This window comes from Macaca mulatta, chromosome 2 (assembly GCF_049350105.2).
Source record: "Macaca mulatta isolate MMU2019108-1 chromosome 2, T2T-MMU8v2.0, whole genome shotgun sequence".
Lineage (NCBI taxonomy): Eukaryota > Metazoa > Chordata > Mammalia > Primates > Cercopithecidae > Macaca > Macaca mulatta.
Genome location: NC_133407.1, coordinates 141,675,163 through 141,696,770, shown reverse-complemented (window position 1 = coordinate 141,696,770; position 21,608 = coordinate 141,675,163). Strand labels below are relative to the sequence as shown.

The 21,608-nt window shown below is 39.7% G+C and overlaps 1 protein-coding gene across 2 annotated transcripts in view; it reads right to left on the bottom strand.

Annotated features, from left to right (window-relative positions):
- Positions 1–21,608, bottom strand: part of CNTN4 (contactin 4) — a 975,901-nt gene that overhangs the window by 116,751 nt on the left and 837,542 nt on the right. For both annotated transcript variants that reach the window (XM_028844377.2, XM_028844378.2), the window contains one exon: positions 21,012–21,162. In XM_028844377.2, the coding sequence (XP_028700210.2) occupies positions 21,012–21,162 (151 nt within the window). The remainder of the gene's footprint in view (positions 1–21,011; positions 21,163–21,608) is intronic.

Sequence of the window (21,608 nt, the reverse complement as noted above, 5' to 3'; positions counted from 1 at the left end):
GCAGAACATTTCTGCATTAAAATCTTCTATCTCACTTTTGAAAACTTCCAAATGAATTTGAATGCATAACTACATTGTGATGTATATATAATGGGTTCTATTTTTCTAGCCCTCAATTTTAGGTTTGACACAAATCTATCCTCTAGGCAATGGGTATGTACTAAGTTATGCTAATTAAAGTGTCCTTTTTTCATGCAATTCAAGGCAGAGAAAAGACACTGACTCTCTTGCATAAAAAGTCATAGGGACTAGGCGAAGAGGTGGTTTTATTGATCTGATATAGAAGTTTTTTCATTTTCTTCAGATATGCTTTCCTCCTTTCCTCCCTGTCCCCTCCCTCCCTTCTTTCCTTCCTCAAATGAAGTTATTGACAATCTTTGACAAAAGGTAAGGAAGAGTGGATAAAGGCGGAGATGGGGAGGTGCCCAGACATTTTTAAGAGACAGAGGGTGGAAAAGGAGAAAGGGAATTCATAAAACGGAGAGTCCCCAAGGCAAAAAATGGGGATACTGTCTAGGTCATATTCCCTGAGTCCGCTTTTTGAAGAGGGGATCGGAAAAAGGAAATGAGGCAGAGGAATCACACTGCGTTCCCTTGCCAAGAAAGAATCAATTACAACTTATGCTTTGAACATCATGAGAAATTCGGACAGATTCCTCTGGGCATCCTGTTGAAGACTAATTGGCTAACATAAGACTTTTTTTTTTTTTTAAAATAATGAGTAGTTCTAAATGTTTCTTTCCATGATAAGGGTGCCATACAGTCATCTCTTATAATTATATGAGAGAGTACTCTACCCAGATTCCCCTCCTTCAGGCCAATGCATTCTACCTCCAACAACTCTGCCCAAGGATATGGGGCAGCTTAAAGCTGTATCGCTCATTGAATTACCCCCTGAAATGGGGAACTGCCTCCACTAAGCTTATACCCCTTATAGGTGATGATCTGAGGCCCATGACTGGCTCATCAGGGATTTAAAGACCACATTCCCTTGCCTCAAGGTAAGACCACTGTGAAGGGCTATCTGAGCTCCAGAGCTCTCAGTGGGACTGGCTGAAGCCCCAGTTGCAACCAAACTGCAGGGCAGTTTCTCTCTCTGTTCAATTCTGCCTTTCTCACTTCCCTGCAGGTGTATCCTCAGAGACACTCCCGTGTAAACCTTCTGTATGCAACCTGTCATCTGAGTTTGTTACAGGACACCCAGTCTACGGCAGTAGCAGTAGCCTTAGACAAGGTTCTGGTGAAGTTCAAGAGAGCATTCATATTATTTTTTACTTCAGTTGCCTCAAATATTTGTTAAATAAAGACAGAGGCTATCATTTGAAATTTGAAATTATTCCTGTTAGTTTTGTTACATTTTGCTTTGCTGTTATTTTGGTAGGTGTTTAATAGAGTCTAGTATTCAAGGAGAGCAAAATGTGTGACATATTAAAAAATAAATACAAAATGGTTCTATGGAGTAGCAGAAATAATAAAAGTTTCACTACCAACATCATGGGGCTCAACTTTGCATGATGGTCAGAACAGAAATGAATGCAGTCACATGGAGGAGAAGCCAGTTCAGGAGTTCTTAGACTACATGCTGCTCTTAGCTTTAAAATTCTACTACTTAGATTTATGTTTTAACTCTGTGCTATTGTGCTCCTGAGAATGAAATGGAAAAAAAAATCTATGCTCTAGTTATCTCAAAATGTTGCTGTTAATGTAAAATTTAATAAAGGAGGTGTTATATTTATCTTGGTATTTGAGGGTGTGGAACAAAAACCAAACCAAACAAAGCAACACCAAAAGAAAAAAAAAACCCTAAAAAACAAAATTCATTTTTTCTCTGAACCATGTCCTTGGCTTGTGACTATGTTTGTTTGAGTGATACAGGTAAAGGTTATTAGAGCTACCGAGGAAAAATTCATCAGTGGATTTTTATTTTATTTTTTACTATGGAACTACAATTCCATTATTATATAATCACATATACAAGTATAAACACCTGTAGGTAAAGTGCATCATATGGGTATCTGTTCCCAGCATCGCAAACACTTCCAAATCAATTGCTAGGGAACTGTTTTTGTGGCCATTATAAATATTACCAGCCGAGGGGGTCAGATCACCAGGTCAGGAGTTTGAGACCAACCTGGCTAACATGTGAAACCCCATCTGTACTATAAACACAAAAATTAGCTGGGTGTGGTGGCATGTGCCTCTAATCCCAGCTACTGGGGACGCTGAGGCAGGAGAATCGCTTGAACCAGGGAGTCGGAGGTTGCAGTGAGCCGAGATGGCACTACTGCACTCCAGCCTGATAACAGAGCAAGACTCCATCTCAAAAAAAAAAAAAAAAATGTGTATATATATATATATAGATAGATAGATAGATAGATATCTATATCTATATATATACATAAAACCTAGGAGTCTAAAAATAAACAATGTAACAATCTAAATAACATCTGCATCTCTATAACCAAGTATTCACTAATCCACATAAAACACTGGATGTTAAATCAAGAACGAAGATGGTGCAATTGCTAAGAACTTGCTGAGTGTTCCTTCTCATTTGACTGTGCTCTCACTCTTTGCTTCTTCCACACTTGAGGGAACTAGAAGTAAAGCCCTGTTCTCCCTGGGCTAATTGTAGGCTTGAGTTGTTCATGCCATTATCCTATATTGGGATAGCTGGTTTGCTTTTGATTTAGCTATTCAGTTTTAGGTCTAACAGCCTGTGGAAAAATATGTCAGGAAAAACTTGAGACTCCCTGGAGCTTTTACCAAGCCTTCTTCATCGTTGACTCTGTGGAGAGGAATTGGCTGTGAGCTAAATGATTCTCCTATTTGCTGACTGTCCCATGGCACTTGCATCTTTGTACCACCCTAAAGGTGGCATTCTGACGTTTGCCCTCATGATTCTCTTTGCCCTACTGTATAGTATACACCTCGTCTAGATTGGGGACACACAATAGTTGCACTCCCTATTCTTGCCAGCAATTATAATCTTGCATTTTCTTCTAATCTGTCCTTATACAATCATGGTTGTGAAAATTAATCATGGAATTCCTAAAGTAAATAAAGCCTTATATCCACTTAGAGGAAAGCTTTCCGAAGTTTTTGCTCCCTGAAACCCTAGTCCCTTGAAGTATTCTGTGCAGTAAAATTGATTTCTAGATAAATTTGGGAACCACGCTTCTTAAAGATTCTCAATGTAATTAACATATTAAGGATTCTGAGAGAGTCTGCAATACAAAATGTTTAAATTGTACTTCTTATACTTATTTGATTATAGAACACCACTTTATATCCTATACATTACCTCCCACCCCATCTGAAGAACTAGTGTTGGGAAATATTGATGTAGTATTTACAACTGTACCCTTACATCAAGCTTCACCATTATAAAGCTCTATAGTTGGCCCTACCTCACAGAAGTTAATTTACTAAGGTGTCCTTCATCACCACGTAATTTGCCAAATGTATGAAAATTATAAGGCACATCTGTGAAATCTTGTATCTACTGTAGTAATTGTGTCTCATGAGGAAGATTTTGCTAAGATTTTACTATTGGACAAATCAATTGTTTTTAATCTTATAAACACTATGGCTGTAACTAATTATGTTTCTTTCTTTGATTGGGAAGCAAGACAGACACAACCAGACCTGTGAATTATACTGAAAGTATTTTTATATGCTATTTTATTGCTGCCATTGTAATTTTTCTACTGACAATTCTCCATTATTTCAACTCACTAAATTACTTTTATCGTTTCTATTGCTTTTATTTTTGAAGAAGTCTCTAGTCCTCGTGAAATGAGGCTGTAAGTTCACTGATTTCTTTCTTCATTTATTGAACACATACTGACTAAAGCCCTGAGTTGTATTCCAGGGCTAGTGCTGGATAAATAGTGGTGAATGAAACCAGGTAGATCCTGTCCTCACACAGTTTACAGGCCAGTTTAGGAAGGCAGATAACAGTAAAGTCAATGAAAATGTAAATATGGAATTACAAATTCAGAAAAATGCAAAGAAGAAATTGAAGAGGAAAGGAGGCACTGATGTTATAGTGAGAAATGTGGTATACATGGCCTCAGACCTGCTGGCACTTACAGTCAGGGAAAGGGAGTTAAAGAAGGAATTAAAGATGTAAGGGAGGGGAAATGAAACAAAACACAAAAATAATACAACAAGGAGCCAGATCATGCCATGCCTTGTAGGTTGTGTTCAACAGCTTAGCTTCTATCTTAAGCATTTGTGATGAGATTTGATTTCCATTTTGTGAGAGACCATTCTGGCTACAGCACAGAGAACAGATTGGAAGGGAATGAGTATAGAAGCAGAGCAACCAGTTGGGGCTACTGCAACAATCTGGGCAAGAAATGAGGGTGGTTGGGCCAGGGCACCAGCAATGCACACAGAAAGAAGGAGATAGATTATATTCTTTGGAAGTAGAGTTTTTAAAATTTATTAATGCATAGGATATATGGGGTGATGAAACAGAAATTAGCAGTGATTTCCAGGTTTCAGGCTCAAGCAATCAGAGAGATATGGTGTATAACTGACTAAGGTTCAGAGTGGAGATTGGTGGCAGGAGTGAGTTCCTTCTGAGGGATGTTAAGCCTACATTGCTCAGGGGAGAATCCTGTACTGAAGACACACATTTGAGGGTTGTCAGTACACACATGTTGTTTACAGCCATGGGAGGGGAGGAGATTGCCTAGAGAGAAAGGGAAAGTAGACAGAGCAAAGGAGGCAAAGTGGATGAGGAAGATGCAGATGTGCTGGAAGGAATAATCCAATAGGAAGAGGAGAAGAGGGAGAGTTTGATGATGTAGAGAAAGAGCAGGAATGACTGAAGGAGTGAAAGTCCTTGAGAAAAAGAGAAAAGATAATAGTAATTTTAAATTGCACTATTTTCCTTCTGAGTTGGAACACATTGCGTTCACCTGAAAAACATCTTTCTTGGTATTAAGAGCAGTCAGCCTCATTTTTTCTATAACAATTTTATGCATCCTTTGGAACAAACCACCTTTTTTGGAATAAAACTCTTTAGAGCAAATCAGTATGTGGGAAAGTCAATGCGTGTGGAAGCAACTGAAAATATAAAAAGCTCAATTCAAATGTTATTTCTATCACATTGACCATTAAACATAGTCCAGGCCTCCCTTTTCCTCAAGTGCACAATCACTTCCATGACCACACTTTTAGAAGATGACTGTGACTCTCATTTTATTGAGACTGAGGTCAAAGTTATGTCATACTAAATTCCTCAACTCCCTCTTCCACCCTGAACTTCTCTGAGACTTTACTCATCCTCTCTTCCTACCCACAGAGAAGACAGGTTCCTCCTCATTTCCCACAATAATTGATTTCTAGTCCATTCTCCTGCTCTCTCCTTGAGAATCATCTCCCCTCCCTTATATCTTTAACTCCTTCTTCGACACAGTGTGATTTCCCTCAGGTTATAAATATTCCCCAATCTCCTCCATCCTCATGAGATTCTTGCCACAAATATGTCACTCTTTTGCAGTATATCTAAGTTTCCATTTCCTTACTTAACACCTGCAAAAAGATCCACTGCATCTGGCTGCTTACCATCCAGCCAGTACAGCTTTTGCACTTATCAAAAGTATTTATTTCAAGGTCACTTGTGAATTCATTGTCACCAAATATGTATCATTGGTGGTCTCATCCTGAATGACTTTGTGGCCACACCCGACATTGTTGACCACTGTCCATTCATGATACCTAGAATTTCACAGCAGCCCTATTTTGTGGTTATCTGTTTAGCTTTCTGAAAATTTTTTTCTGTTTCTTTTTCTCTTTCATGCATACTCTGCATAAACCAGAAGAGTCTGTCCACAGCCCTTTTGCTTTTCCCTTTTCTCTCAATGAACCTCGCACACCCTTATTACTTCAAAGGTAACAATCTGGAAAGTCTTGTTTCTCCACCTAATCTGTCTCAGGGACTTTAAACTGTCATGGCCAACTCTGAGCTGCATATGCCCACAAGTAGTGGTGTTCTGTAAATGTTTAACACAGTGGCTCTGGAAAAAATGCCCTCAAAGTGGGCCTATTTCCATGGTGTAAATACTCTCCTGATGGCCAATGTCAAGCTACGAATGTGAACTATCACTGAACAGGGAGCTGGGAACAGATGTGCAGAATCCACTCTTTTGAGCCCTTGCTAGTGGGCTTCAGCACAACAGTGCATAAGCCTTTCAAATTCAACAAACCAACACTGAACTCATCACCTATCTAACGTGGGTAGGCTACTTCCAGAGATTACAAATAGGCATTAAGAAACCATTCTTTCCTTACAGTTGAAGGATTCGGTCCCATCTTTGTTTTATATTTAGCAATTTGGGTAAGTGATCTTGCTTGGAGGAATACATTCCATCAAATAATGCATCTTACACAGAGCTGCTTTCAGCCTTGTTGACTTACTATAATTGATCACTTTTAGGGGCATGGAAGGTTAAAAAATTTATCCTAATGTCATCAATTATTTGTTTTCTTTTAAATTTTAAACTCCTGTTCCATGATATAATCATGTTGTTTCACGTGGGAAGAACAGTTGAATTACAAAATATTACTTATCCTAGGGAGAGCTGTAGGAGGAATGGTGTACATTAACACCCACGCCCATACCCCACCACACACACCTACCCTATTTAATGGAGTCTTTTACCCACCACCTGGATTTCTCATCAGGCAACCTATAATTCTACTATATGTACCCTCTAGGTACCATATGTTGTAATTATATAGAAAGCCAAGTGTTGCTCTAATTAGATCATTTGGCAAAAGGGATTTAGAAACATCATGATGGATATTTACTAGTAGACATCTAATTAACTCTGGAATATCTGTGATTGAAATATGAAGAGAAAACTCTTTAACGGAAATATAGGGGTCGAACTTAGTATATGATCCCAGACCTTCAATATTTACATGGCATCAATACATCTAAGCAGTCTAGCAGATTTTATTTCTAGAGATGACAAAGTTAGGAGGAACCCAAATTATCTGCCTTGTCTCTACTGAGAAGGCACAAAGCACTGCCTGTCTGGTTTTAATATCCAGTCACATCACTTCAGTTCTAATTGCTCTTAATTACATGCCACTTTGGTTTGAATATTTTCATGATCACTTAACTCCATTTGATGATACAGAGCTATTTTCTCTGAACAAAGGCATGGCTGAGGTAGTTCAAGGACTTAATTTACCTCTTCTCCAAAGGGTTTAGATGTTTCTAACCCAGCCCTGAAATCAGACCATCCTACCATTCTCCCCCTCAGGAAATGATAAAGCTATGGATCTGAATGCTGTCAATTTATTATTGAAAATATGAAATGAGTATCAGGAAAACCTGCTATGCCAGTCCTATGCCAGGGAGGTAATGAAAGTTTTATCTCCCTTTTAAACCTTAGAGAGAAGCATCTAGTGCTTGTTCCTTCCTCAAGCAAACCTGGTAGACATGGATGCAATGAGTGAGACCTGGATTTGAATTCCAGACTTAACATTATCAAGCTTTGCAACCTTAGGTAAGGTAAATAAATTGCTTTCTTCCAGCCTTGGTTTCCTTATCTAAAAGATGGAGTCCCAATAATAGGACTGATCTCATGACATTTTTACGAGGATTAAAAGAAATTAAGCAGAGGGCATAGTAAAGACAAAAAACCAAAAAAAAAAAAAAAAAAAAGCGCTAGGTATTACTATTATTATTGACAGATGGGGGGTTGAAAGTGCTCATTTTTTAACAGAGATAAAAATGGCCACAAGATACCCATGAAATACAGGACTAGAGCCAAAGTAATAAGTAACCTAAACCCCTAAGGATCCCCAAAGCCTAAAATGTATTCATAAATACATAAGTGATATAACAGGAGATCAAAGTCTCATTTCTACTTAATGGCTAGAGATTCCCAAACTTCTTCACAGTTAAGCTGACTCACAGTGTTTCTGGCACTATTATTTTATATCCATTCATATTATTTTACAGTGTTAATAAACTCTAGTTAAACCTGTAGCTTCTTCCTGTTGATGTTTGTCCTTCCACCTCTTCCATCTAAATGCTGCAGATAGCAACTCCTCCACCTGGCTGGGTCCCTCTCTTACCCTCATTTCTTGTACAGGACTTGCTGCATGTGCATGGGCTCCAGCATGGAGACTTCTCCCTTCCCTGTCTTCCGCTCTCTGTGGAGCATTTTCTTTCACAAAGGCTTAACTCACTTCCTGTTGGAAGCTGATTTTGGAAGACCCTGCCTGACCAAGAGTCTCTTCCCTGTCTGTTCCCTAAGCACTGCTACGGACTCTGTTTGGGCTATATTATGTTGATTTCTGCTTTGCTGGTGGTTTCTAAATTGTTTCATGTGTGTATACAGGGTCACAGTAGCTGAATTTTATAAAACTCTAGAAAGCAAGTCCTGTGATGGCTGTCTTCTCTTTCCTTCTTCAACTGAACTACACCGTTCATAAATATTTATCATCATAAACTTTAAACACCTGTATAAAATAGTCCATGCAAAACCATGGATCCTCAACCAAGGATGGAGATTTCCCATTACTTCAATTTTTTATTGGTTGTTCAGAAATACAGGGAAGATAACCAGGTATCTACTTTTCTCTCCACTGCCACCATCCCTCACCCTCTATGTCTTCACATTTAAAGCTCCCCTGGGCTCTGATTTCTCCAGGGAATTCAGATTTTGGGGGCATGAAAAGAAGTTCTTCCTGGCAAAAGCTGGGAGACACGGCTCTAGAGGGCAAAGTGAGATAATTTGGACCTCCAACCAAATTTACTTCCCCTTTGCTTTGCATAAGATGGACATGCTGGAAGTGACAATTTAATCAAAAGGGTAAGTCACAAAGAACAAATAAAAGACACAGCAAACAAAAAACAAACAAAAAACCCAAGGTGGGGGAAGATCATGTTACTATGAAGATGTTTTAATACTTCACATTTCCAGAAATGTACCACGAGTTACACCAGAGTTTGGCAAACTTTTTCTGTAAAGGGCCAGAGAGTAAATACGTTAGGTTTCTTGATCTGGGTGGGATCAGTCCCACTTAGTCAATCTTGCCCTTGCAGCATAAAAGCCCCAGCCACAGGCCATTTGTGAATGAATGAGTATGGCTGTGTCCTGTCCAGTAAAACTTTATTTGTGGGCACTGAATTTTGACATTTGCATAATTTTTATGTGTCACAAAATGATATTTTTCTTTTGATTTATTTCTTGCCATTTAAAAATGTAAAATCATTTTCAGTTTGCCAACTGTACAGACACAGGTTGGAGGGTTGGATGTGGCCTGTGGACTGTAGTTTTTCAAGGCCTGGATAAGAGCATTTCAGGCAAGGAGAACAGCAGGTTCTCAGGCTTTGCAGCAAGAGGAAGAAGGCCATTTGAAGAAATGAGAGAAGGTCCATGTGCTCAAGAACTGAGGGTAAAGGTGAGTGAAGTGAGACAGCTGGTAAGATAGCAGGCAGGAGCCTGAGTAGCATACAGAGCCTTTCTGGTCATCTCATAAGACTTAGTGTCTATCCTGAAGTCAATGGGGAGCCACTGCTACATTATCATACCTGAGTGTGCATTAAAATCATATGGGAAACAAGTATTCTGATTCCTGGGTCCCATCTCAGAATTCCTGAGAAAGCATCTTTGAAGAAGGAGAGGAGGACTCTGCTTTCTAAAATATATCTCAGTTGATTTTGCTGCAGTCAGCCTGGCACTGAGCTACAGAGCTAAGTTTGGGAACAACCACCGGATCTTTGCTCTGGGAATGGAGAAACACTGCCTTAGGAAGTTGAAGTGCTTTCCCAGGTGGGTGCATGGTAAGTCACGGCAGATACTACTTGAGTACAGACACTGAACTCAACCAATGGAGGACAGGCAATAACTGAAAAGGAAGTGTGAAGCTCCAAGACAAAATCATTCCCTCACTCTGTCTGTTTCCCAGTGAAATGCAAGCTTCTTGGCTTGCCATGCAATGCTTTTCTCAACTGGATTCTGAGAGATGTCCCAGTTTTATCTCCCCCTGCTCAAACCTTTCTCTCTACTTTCCTTTCAAATACATTTCTTTCCTGCTGCTCCTTGCACCTAAATATCCTACCACTACATTTTCTCCAATCCCCTCCAAGAATCAGATGATTTGGGTTGGTTCATTCATTTCATACAAGAACATTAGTGCTTATTCTACTCTAGGTATAGCACAAGGAGCTGGGGAACCTGTATGCTCCAACACAAATCGCGCTTTTCATCATGGCCCTTTCAACCTCTTAGGGAAAATGAACATTAATTAAATAATCGATAGCTGTAAATATGAAGTTTATAACTATGATAAGATAAAAAGTCTCTGTTAAATCATGGAAGAAATTGTTTTGTTCCTTTTCTATGACACATGTAGAACCTTGATTTAAATTCATTTATGTTGCCTGTTATGGGGAGGGGGAAGTGGGGAGGGATGGCATTGGGAGTTATACCTGATGTAAATGACGAGTTGATGGGTGCTGACGAGTTGATGGGTGCAGCACACCAACATGGCACAAGTATACATATGTAACAAACCTGCACGTTGTGCACAGGTACCTAGAACTTAAAGTATAATAATAAAAAAGAAAAAAAAAAGAATGAGTTCATGTCCTTTGCAAGGACATGGATGAAGCTGGAAACCATCATTCTCAGCAAACTAACACAGGAACAGAAAACTAAACACCACATGTTCTCATTTCTAAGTGGGAGTTGAACAATAAGAACACATGGACACAGGGAGGGGAACATCACACACCAGGGGCTGTCAGGGGTTGGGGGGCTAGGGGAGGGATAGCATTAGGAGAAATACCTAATGTAGATGACGGGTTGATGGGTGCAGCAAACCACCATGGCATGTGTATATCTATGTAACAAACCTGCACATTCTGTACATGTATCCCAGAACTTAAAGTATAATAAAAAAAAATTGGTCATTTAATGTAAAAAAAAAAATTAGTTTATGTTGATAATCTCAAATACATCTTATACCAGGGAGAAACATGACAGATATTCATTAAACTGAATTTCTCAAAGGTGTGATGTGGTAAGTTTCATCTTGTAGAAGATTTGGGTGAGGGCTGGTTCCAATGAAATCATTTAAGAGGTTGGTTGAATCGCTGTAAACTTTACACAAGAGACAATGAGGGCTGAAAACCAGGGGAGTGGCAAAAGACTTACTTGCAAGGAGGGGACTAATATGGGAGACACTTCAAAAGATTTTTTTTTTTGAAAATCAAGTGTTACCTTTAGATTGGACACTTTTTAAAAAGTAGTTTCATATACAAATTCCATTATATATTTTGAGTTGTATAACCACATGTATGTCTTGTGGTATTACTATGCCACAAGACTAGAACAAAGGGTCAGACCCATCTCAGGTAGTCACTGGAGTTAGTCATCATTTTAACCCTGGCCATAAAATAACGTGACACACTATACCAACGTAGAAAAGGCTTGTGGCTGAGGGTAAGTTTATGGGGTCTCCCAGAGGACTGGGCCTGTGGATTCTGACAAACATTTTTAAAACGCAAATCTCCCTAAACACTTTTGCAACTGCACTTCAGGAGAGCTTAACACCATAACTGTTTTATCCATGGCTCTAGGAGAGATAAACTGAAGTAATGGAAAGAAGTTCTAGGTCTGAATTTGAAGAGCAGTATAAGCTCTCTTTCGTAACTGCATATGCAAAATTAAAATGATAGTACTACCAATAAGCAGGGCAACAGATTCCAACTAGAGCAATGATGCTCATGTTGCTTTGATGTTGTTTTGCCTCCAAGGCAGGATTTCCATTATTATGGAGATGAACTGCCTCTAATTATTGCAATAACATAATTGTTCCCCAGGGCAGAATTCCTAATAACAGAGCTGTATAGCTCTGCAGCAACTGTAAGAGATAGCCTGAGGGCAGGTTTCTCATTAAGAGCGCGTATATAGACACTGCCTCCAGAAGAGAAACAGAATGCCTGAAGCAATAAACTTTCCTTTCCACACTAGGATTCCACAGGCCTTCTGGGCAAATACCTGCCATCACATTTGCTTTGCCTCCCAGACTGCCAGTGTTGTCTTCTGACCTGGGTTTCACACCTTGTATGCAACACAGAGTTGTGCAGCCCTGCACTGGGATTTCCTTCCATGTCTTACATGAATTTCAACTCTTCCAAAAACCTTTGGGAAGAGAGGCAAATTAGGGTTATGATCCAATTTCACTTTGGAGGCAGACATCAGTGTCTATAAACAAGACACATGAGCATGAATTTCATTCTTATTTCAGTTGGATATTTTCTTTTGTCTTTTTTTTTTTTTTTTTTTTTTTTTTTTGAGACGGAGTCTTGCTCTGTCACCCAGGCTGGAGTGCAGTGGCGCGATATCGGCTCACTGCAAGCTCCGCCTTCCAGGTTCACGCCATTCTCCTGCCTCAGCCTCCCGAGTAGCTGGGACTACAGGCGCCCGCCACCATGCCCGGCTAATTTTTTTTTGTAGTTTTTAGTAGAGACGAGCTTTCACCGTGTTAGCCAGGATTGTCTCCATATCCTGACCTCGTGATCCACCTGCCTTGGCCTCCCAAAGTGCCGGGATTATAGGCGTGAGCCACCACGCCCGGCCGACTCAGCTGTGTATTTTCACAGAATTCTAGACTTGATCTTATTACACTATGAGGGTCAGGCAGACCTAAACAGGTATTTCGTTCTGGCAAGATATGCCTAAGAGTATGGATGTTTATACAATTTTATTGTGTCTTCAAAACTAGTCCACAGTGGCCTAAAAGTACTCTGCCCAAGATAATGTTAAGGTTCCTAAATCCAGCAGTCATGCTTGCACCATTATTTTTTTGAAGGTCTTGGAAGCACCAAGTGCTTACTCCTTGTTGCACCTTTCTTCTCCTTTGGCTTCTGTTTGTTACTTTCTGCTAGATGTTCTCCCACCTCTTTGAGTCTCCTCCTTTACACCTCCCAGCAGGCGTGGCTTCTGCTCATTCTTTGAATGTGTCTGTTCCTCAGGGTACCTTCCTTTGAACCATAGATGTTCTCATTCTATAGAACTCTCTCTGGATGAACGTATGCACTCCATGACTTCTTATCTACTGATGATGTCTTATCTATGGATCTTTATCTCTACTCCTCAACTCAGATCTGTACTTCCAGTTTCCTATGGGACACTCATACAACACTTATTCTATGCTCGGCAGTGTTCTAGTGTTAAAGAATGGAACAAAACATACACAGAAGGCCCAATAAAAAAGGTCTTTCAGGCCGGGCGCGGTGGCTCACGCCTGTAATCCCAGCTCTCAGGGAGGCAGAGGCGGGAGGATAGCTTGAGCTCAGGAGTTCGAGACCTGCCTGGGTAATATAGCGAGACCCCGTTCTCCACAAAAAGGAAAAAAAAAAAAAAAAAGACAAAAAAAAAAGTCTTTCAAAATGGAAGGAGGCAGAAGAGGAGGTCAGAGTGATGGGATGGGGGAAGAACTTGCCTTTACTAGTGTGAAAGAAAATAGAATCTCGGGACTCCAAACTCACTATGCCGAAGAAAAAGTTAAGCTTGGGAACTGAGTCACGCAATACTGCTTTCCTTTTGTTCCCAGGCCGATAGGTGTAATTTCACAACCCTGTATCATAGTCTCACCCATAAGCCAGGTTCCCACAATGATAGAAGGCCACATATCTCCCCAGACGGCCTGCATCATAAATGAAATTCCTTGTGAGCCCCTAAATCTTTCAGGATACACATCCCCTGTATAAACTAGCCCTAAAACCAAATTCCATTGAATCTCACCCTGACAATGTCAATTACCAGCTTATATTCCCAGGGAGAGGAAAAGGACAAAATCAGAAATTATCCCTTGGCTGACCCTGCGACGAATGCATAATGGACTTTTTCCTTGACGCTGTCTTTTCACATGTAAAATGCACATTTACTGAGGCTGATCACAGCCTCGTAAGAATGTAAGCATCTGCCTCCTTTTTTTCCTCTCTTGCTTGTTCTTTCCCTTTTAAATATTGAAAAATCCTCAAACCCCCTTTTGGAAGAGCACCAGTAACAGATACTCCTGTGATATATGTATTTCTCAGCCATGACCTCAGCCCTGGCTAAATAAACCTCTACTGATTGAGACCTGCCTCCCTCACTTTTTCATTAAGCTTTGAAGATGGAGCAAAGGGACCACGAGTCAAGGAATGGAGGTGACTTGTAGAAGCTGGAAACAGATTCTCCTCTAGAGCCTCCAGAATGAATGTATCTCTGCTGAAAGCTTGATTTTAGACCAACGACGCCCATATCAGAATTTTTACCTCCAGAACTATAAGAATATAAATTTGTACTTTTTAGTTTTTTATTTATTTATTTTTTGAGACGGATTCTGGCTCTGTCGCTCAGGCTGGAGCGCAGTGGTGCAATCTCGGCTCACTGCAAGCTCCACCTCCTGGGTTCATGCCATTCTCCTGCCTCAGCCTCCTGAGTAGCTGGGACTACAGGTGCCCACCACCACACCTGGCTAATTTTTTGTACTTTTAGTAAAGACGGGATTTCTCTGTGTTAGCCAGGATGGTCTCTATCTCCTGACCTCGTGATCGGCCTGCTTCAGTCTCCTGAAGTGCTGGGATTACAGGCGTGACTGGCCTAAATTTGTACTGTTTAGCCAAACACACACACACACACACACACACACACACACACACACACACACAGAGGCACATGCAGCACAAATTTCTATTCTCATGGAATTTACAATCCAATGGGTGGAGGGTGGAGAAGATCGATAATAAAGTTAAAAAGTGGGCAAGGTATGGTGGCTTCTACCTGTAATCCTAGCAGTTTGGGAGGCTGAGACAGGAGGTTTGCTTGAGGCCAGGAATTCAAGACCAGCCTGGGCAACATAACAAGACTCTGTCTCTACAAATAATAATAATAAAAAAAATAGCTGGGCATGGTGGCATGTGACTGTGATCCTAGCTTCTCAGGGGGCTGAGGTGGGAGGATCGCTTGAGCCTAGGAGTTCAAGGCTGTAGTGAGCTATAATCTCACCACTGCTGTCCAGCCTGGGCAACGGAGCAAGACCTTGTCTATAAAAAATAATAAATAAATACGTAAACAATTAAAAGTTAATACATAGTATGTGGGATAGTGACAAACACTGTAATATATAAATTAGGAAAAGAAGGTGAGGGTTTTACAATTTTAAGTATGTTACTGGGAAAAGGTGTCTGTGAGCAGGTGACATTTGAATGGGAATCCCCATTTGAACGACATTACCACTTGCAGGCACCTCACGTTCAACATGCTAATAATAACTTCTTTATTTGCCCCTTCTCAGTCTTGCTCCTTCTCTGTTTACTACTATGGCAAATGGCACTGCCATTCACCAGCTCCTCAATGTGGGATCCTAGGAGTCATTTCCCTTTTTTCCCCCGCTTTTTTTCAATCCTTCTACTTACTAGGTCACTAAGTGTTTTCAATTCTACCCTTTAATAGGCTGTATATCACGCTTCTCTCTTTCACTCTCAGAAGACTGATGTGATCCACGTGTTGTGATTTTCTTCCTAGACTACCACCTGGAATTGCCCTCTCTGTATCCTCAAACTTCCCCTACCCTGATTCCTTCTGCATGTTACAGGCACAGTAATCTTTCTGTAGCACGCATATGACTGTGCACTCCCTTGCATAAAATCCTTCAATTCTGTCCATGGTCTTCTGATTCAAGTCTAAACTCTACAGACATAAAACACAAGGCCTCCACGATCTATTGCTGCCCTACACTTTCCAGTACTCCTTCTCAATATATCACCTTTATAACATATGCCTCAGGATTGTTGAAAAATTTATATTGATATTGTGCTACTGGGCCTCTGCGCTAGTCTATGAGCACCTTGAGGGCTAGGTTCATGTCTCCTTTTTTTCTCTCTCTCTAGTGCCAAGCAAAGGTAAATACTCCGTGAGTGCTGCATCCATGGAATGAGACTGGAATTGGCTAGATTCACAAAACAGAGTCATGCTGCTGTTCTAAACCCATGCCTGCAACATGCAGGCTGTAGGTCTGAGATTCTTTTTGGAAAAATTCAGTGGCATACCTATATCTGCTTACTATCCATATGCTTGACATAATGTATTAGTCTAATATTTAAAAGCATGGAGGGAAATTCTTAAGCATAAGAATAAGAAGCCTTTATTTACACAACATTAACAAGAGTAACAGTTTACTCATTTATTTGGCTTTGGTGAAAACTAAAATATTTTGTCTCAGTGGGTTTTCCAGACAACTAAACTTTCTTGTCTAAGCACTACATTAATTTTTAAAAATAAACATTGGTAGGGAGTGGTCTTTCTATGATATATCATTCACTTGCTTGCCTTAATCCAAACTCACTGAAGATCATTTTTTCTCTTTAGTATAACAGTAATAATCATCATCCTTTTCTGTGGAGATAAATAAAGCTACTTTTTTCCCCTTATTAAAACTGCTTGGAAATGACCAAAATAGTGAGAGGATGCCAAACAATGCTGTCTGAAGAAATCCGATACAAGGGGGACATTTGGGCTTAGAAAAGAATTGAAAGAAAACATAGGGTAGCCTCCCACTATAGAAAGGGAAGTGAGAGGTGGTGGAGAATAATTTGTCTGTAAAATTCCATAAAGTGAAACCAAAAATGAGTGGAAGTTGCAAGGACATAATCTTCTAACAATTAGCAAGGTCTCCATCATTATTAGTAACCAGGGAAGGATGTGGCCCAGCCATTGTGGGGATCCCTGCCCTGGCATGGAAGATGGGTTCTGTGATTACAGTGGGAATTTGGCATCAGCATCTGTGCAGCATCCATTCCCTCTTCTTCTGGTGATAGCAGCTTGATTTCTTTGGGAAAACTCCTGTCCCATTCTCAGTCCACATGGCTTGAGGCAGGCCTTCCCATGTGGCTCTTAGGACAAGCACATGACTCACGTCTGCCTGATCAGTGGATCGGATCCTCCTTGAGTGTGACTGGTCCAGAGAAGGACACTGACCAAAGCAAGCTTATTTGATTCTATTCAGGAACTCTTGAGATACATTGGAAAAGAGGGTGAGTACGTGGCTCCAGTAGTCACCCTACTAGCAGGAGAGGAGAGCCTTTTGGAAAAGAAGCCAACACGGCCAAAGGTGCAGGTAAGACAGGAAGACAGCGAGACAGAGTCCTGATGATACTGTGTGAGCACCTGAGCCCTGTTATACCTGAAGCTGCAATTCATCCTGGATCTTCTCAAATACATGAGCCAATGAATTCTCTTTTGTCCTTAAGCCAGTTTTGAGTTGTGTTTCTCTTACTTGCAACCATAAGCATCTACCCTGGTTGATACAATGATTGTATAGCTCCTTATAATTCTAGGATTCTAGGTTTTTTATTAATGATTCTACTATTTCTGTATTTTAATGTTTTTGTTTTTAATAGGTCAACTTCAGTCTTACCTGTCCTCAAAGTACCCTCCATCTAAAAACTAAAAGTAAATAAAATAATCAACCTTATTCAATTAGTAGGCTTAATTCCTCAATTCATCCAAATGATTCCAACTGCATTCATGGTGACTAGAGATCTCTCCTGAGGACTAAAGCTCTTGAGCTGTGTGACAGGTCTTCCCTGTTTTAAATGCCTGATATCGCCTACACTGATTGCTGGAGACATATACAAGACAATAAGAAATGTTTTACATTTACGGATATTCTGCCTACCCAAGAAGAATGCCATAAAATTACTTGAATTTTCAATCTTTCGTTTAGATGCTTGGATTAACATAGATAAGGCTAGTGTGAATATGCTGCATATTTCCAAAAGAATGGGAAGCCGAAACAAGAACACATTTGAATATTTGAAACACATTTTTAAGATAACGAACATGTTAACGTTAAACCAGTGTTTCTGAATCTATATCCACTTAGCTAACTACAATATCACCATAAGGTTAGATGAGACAAAACCTCTTTAATTTTTAAAATGTTGCTTCTAATACCACTACTGTAAACTCACTTGTAGGCAGTTGATTAATTAAAATTGAAATTAAATGTCAATAAGTAAGAGTTTAGCAAAGTCTTTCAAAACATAGAATCTAGACAGAACATTAATAAAAGGGTGCTTGATCATAAAGTGTTGTTTCACTGTGTTATGCCAGTATTTTTTACTTAAGGGATTAATAATCTTTTTAATCAAAGGTTAAAGACTTGCCTTGTGATTCCTAAGATTCTAGATCTCAAAAGAGAATTAAGGCTAATGAGGCAGTGCATTAGAAATTATTACTCAATGCTGTATAGTCAAAGAATTTTGTACTTCATGTTGGTCTACCAGGTCAATCCTTTCCTAAAATAGGGGTTCTAAAATTTTTTACTCATCAGTTTCATCTACAATTGCTTTTGCTCACTCATCCACTTCATTTTCCCTCTTCTCTATTGGAAAGAAATGAGAAAAATGGCAGAATCTCTTCTCTGCCAATGAGAAAACAATCATAGAATCTTTCTCATTGTTCACCCATTTTAGAAATTAAGAAATGTTCCACTTGCTGTGTTTTTCTCCGAAGTTAAAAACCAGTGGCTCATGAAGTAAACTTGGTCTATAAGCACAGTTTGTATTGTACATCCATCAAATAAAAATTAGTTGCTGACATTTAAAAGTTGGAAGCTCAAACAAACGTCTAGATTTCTAGTTTCTTTTGAAGAACAAGAAGATGAGGAGGTACCTGACCTGTGTCTCTATATGGCTGAGCGGCAGGTGTCTCCCTTGGATGGGGCACACACTGAAGTCCCCAGCATTCCCCTATATGCTACACCTGGCCAGTTTTTTAATGCATTTGCATTAACAAAGTCATCATATCTGGTTAATACATTCTGAGTGAGGTGGGAAGGAGGATCAGAACTGTGAGAACACAGCACTCATGTGGAGAGTAAGTGCTAATATTGACAGTCTGGGACTAGCCTGGTCCCAGTGAAGGTGGAGGCGATATATAGCAGTAATTAGGTAATGATGGGGAGTTTCCTCAGTTTAAATATATATATTTTAGTGCAAAATAAATGTGGAAGCATATTTGGACCATATTAGTCAAGTCAGGAATAGATAGAATGAAAACTGGATAAAGACAAGCTTTGTGGTAAGTCAAGTGGTGGAAACAATCAATTAAATTCACTTATATAGAATTCTTGATACTGGAATACTATTTCCCCAAAGGTAATTTAATTAGCTTGTAACAATGGTTAAGCTGTAGCAACGGAAAGCAGTCATTAATACGGTTCAAAATATTAGGTTGTCTCTTTTCTTCCAGGCACATAGTAAGATTATATTTCAATGCTGGGTTGCAGGAACATGTGACTTGTTTTGGCCAATGAAACGTGAGTGAAAGTGCAGTGCTGCACTTCTAAGTTGAGGCTTTAAGAACCCATGCATGTTTGGCTCTTTTCCTTCTGCAATGGCAATGTTCCAGAGCATCTTGGTCCACCAGCCTGGCCTTGGAGAGGAGGAGAGCTACCACCAAACCACATTAGAAAGAAATTGCCTTTTGTTGTTATAAGCCAGAAACTCGGGGTTGCTTGTTACAGTAGCATAGCTTAGCTTCTCCTGATTGACCTACAACGTTATTATAACTTTATTCCTTCATGATTTGTGACATGTCTAATACTCATATTATTATTGTCTTAGTGTCATTTTAAAATTAAAACTTTTAAAGTGTAGCCTTATTCTGAGAAATACATGTGGTACATACTAGTTATATTTCAACTCTATTAAAAGTAAGTACATAACTATTAAAAGTAATCTCATGTGTCACATTTTAAGGAACACTGAATTAAATAAAATAGAAAATGAATCTCAAGTTGAAGATTGCAAAATAAGCAATTATGCTATCGATTTTCAGGTTTGGCTACAAATTTGAATGCCATGTCAACATTCAATGAACTACATTGCTTTCTTGATATACTAGAAATCAGAAAGGGATGCATACTATGAATTTAATACATGTGTTACTCCCTAGTCCATAGCAAGCATTAAAAAATAATATATGTATGAATACACCATTTATAAACCATACCAGGTTTGTTTACAAAAACCATTAAAATGGACAACACTGTCATCATCAGATCTAATTTGTATATGCAAATCCAAAGGTGTACAGGTGTAAAGGGTAGATACACACACAGTTTTATAGGCTTCCTTCTTGCATCCTTGAGTACTTGACCTTTAGCATTAATTAAAATCAATATATATATAGCTGGCAAATCCTATTTTATAGGTGACAAACAGATCCACGCATAATTACCATTTTGCAATAGATTAAGTAGATTACAGAAAAAGGTAGGGGATATTTTACAGGGGTGACAGCCAAGAAAAGGTCTTACAGACACCTGCCATTTCATGCAAGCTAATGTAAAACCTCAAATAACTCCTATATATTTGCATTGTATATACTACATGCATGCTAAATGTAATTCATGTATAAGAAATATACAGATGAAGAGTTTAGATATTAGAAAGATAAAGAACCTGTTGTCTCAAAAAGATGTAACTAAAATAAAAATCAAGCATAATAATCTGCTGCATGAAGAATGAGTTTTGAAATTAGAGATAGCCTCAAAAAAGGAGAAACTAACAGGAGACATAATAGCCACTGCCATATAATTGAAGGGTTGTCATAGCAATTAAGACCTGGGCTTATTTACATATGCCAAAGGACTTAGGATGGGGAAAGGTGGGGACAAAAATTTCAGGCTAAAATTAAGGAGGATGTTTCTGACTGTTCATCTTCAGGCAGCTCTGGCAGTCTTCAGCAGGGATCATGTGATCTGTCTCTGCAGGGAGTGCTTTGTAGAATTCCCAAATCCAGAAGGACTATAAAGATCAATAACGTACCACTCATCCAAAGCTTCTGTTCTTTTTTTTAACACTTAGTCCAGGAATAGCAGATAGTCACCCCACCTTCCCCTTAGAATTATTAATAACAGACCAACAAATTATTACAGGTTAACCAAATATTGAAAATAATTCAAGACAGTACCTTTCATTTTCTTTTAATATGTCCCTTCCTTTCTTCCAGGTGTAAACAGGTTTTGGAGATGCTTTTGGCTTACACTCAATGACAACTTCGCCTCCCACTTTGACAAGAGTGATTCTTTTCAGGAGTGTTCTTGAAAAATCCGGACCTACAGCTGAAAGACAGTGAAAAAATAATTATTATGCAAGACAGCCTTCCATGAGATAATCCCTCCCTCCCTCCCTCCCTCCCTCCCTCCCTCCCTTCCTCCCTTCCTTCCTTCCCCCCCTTTCTCTCTCTCTCTCTCTCTCTCTCCCCCCGCCCTTTCTTTCTTTCAGATGGAATCTTGCTCTGTCGCCAGGCTGGAGTGCAGTGGTGCGATCTCGGCTCACTGCAACCTCCACCTCTGGGTTCAAGTGATTCTCCTGCCTTAGCCTCCCGAGGAGCTGGGACTACACGCATGCACCACCATGCCCAGCTAATTTTTGTATTTTAGTAGAGATGGGCTTTCACTATGTTGGCCAGGATGGTCTTGATCTCTTGACCTCATGATCCACCTGCCTTGGCCTCCCAAAGTGCTGGGATTACAGGCATGAGCCACAGCGCCTGACATCTTTTTCT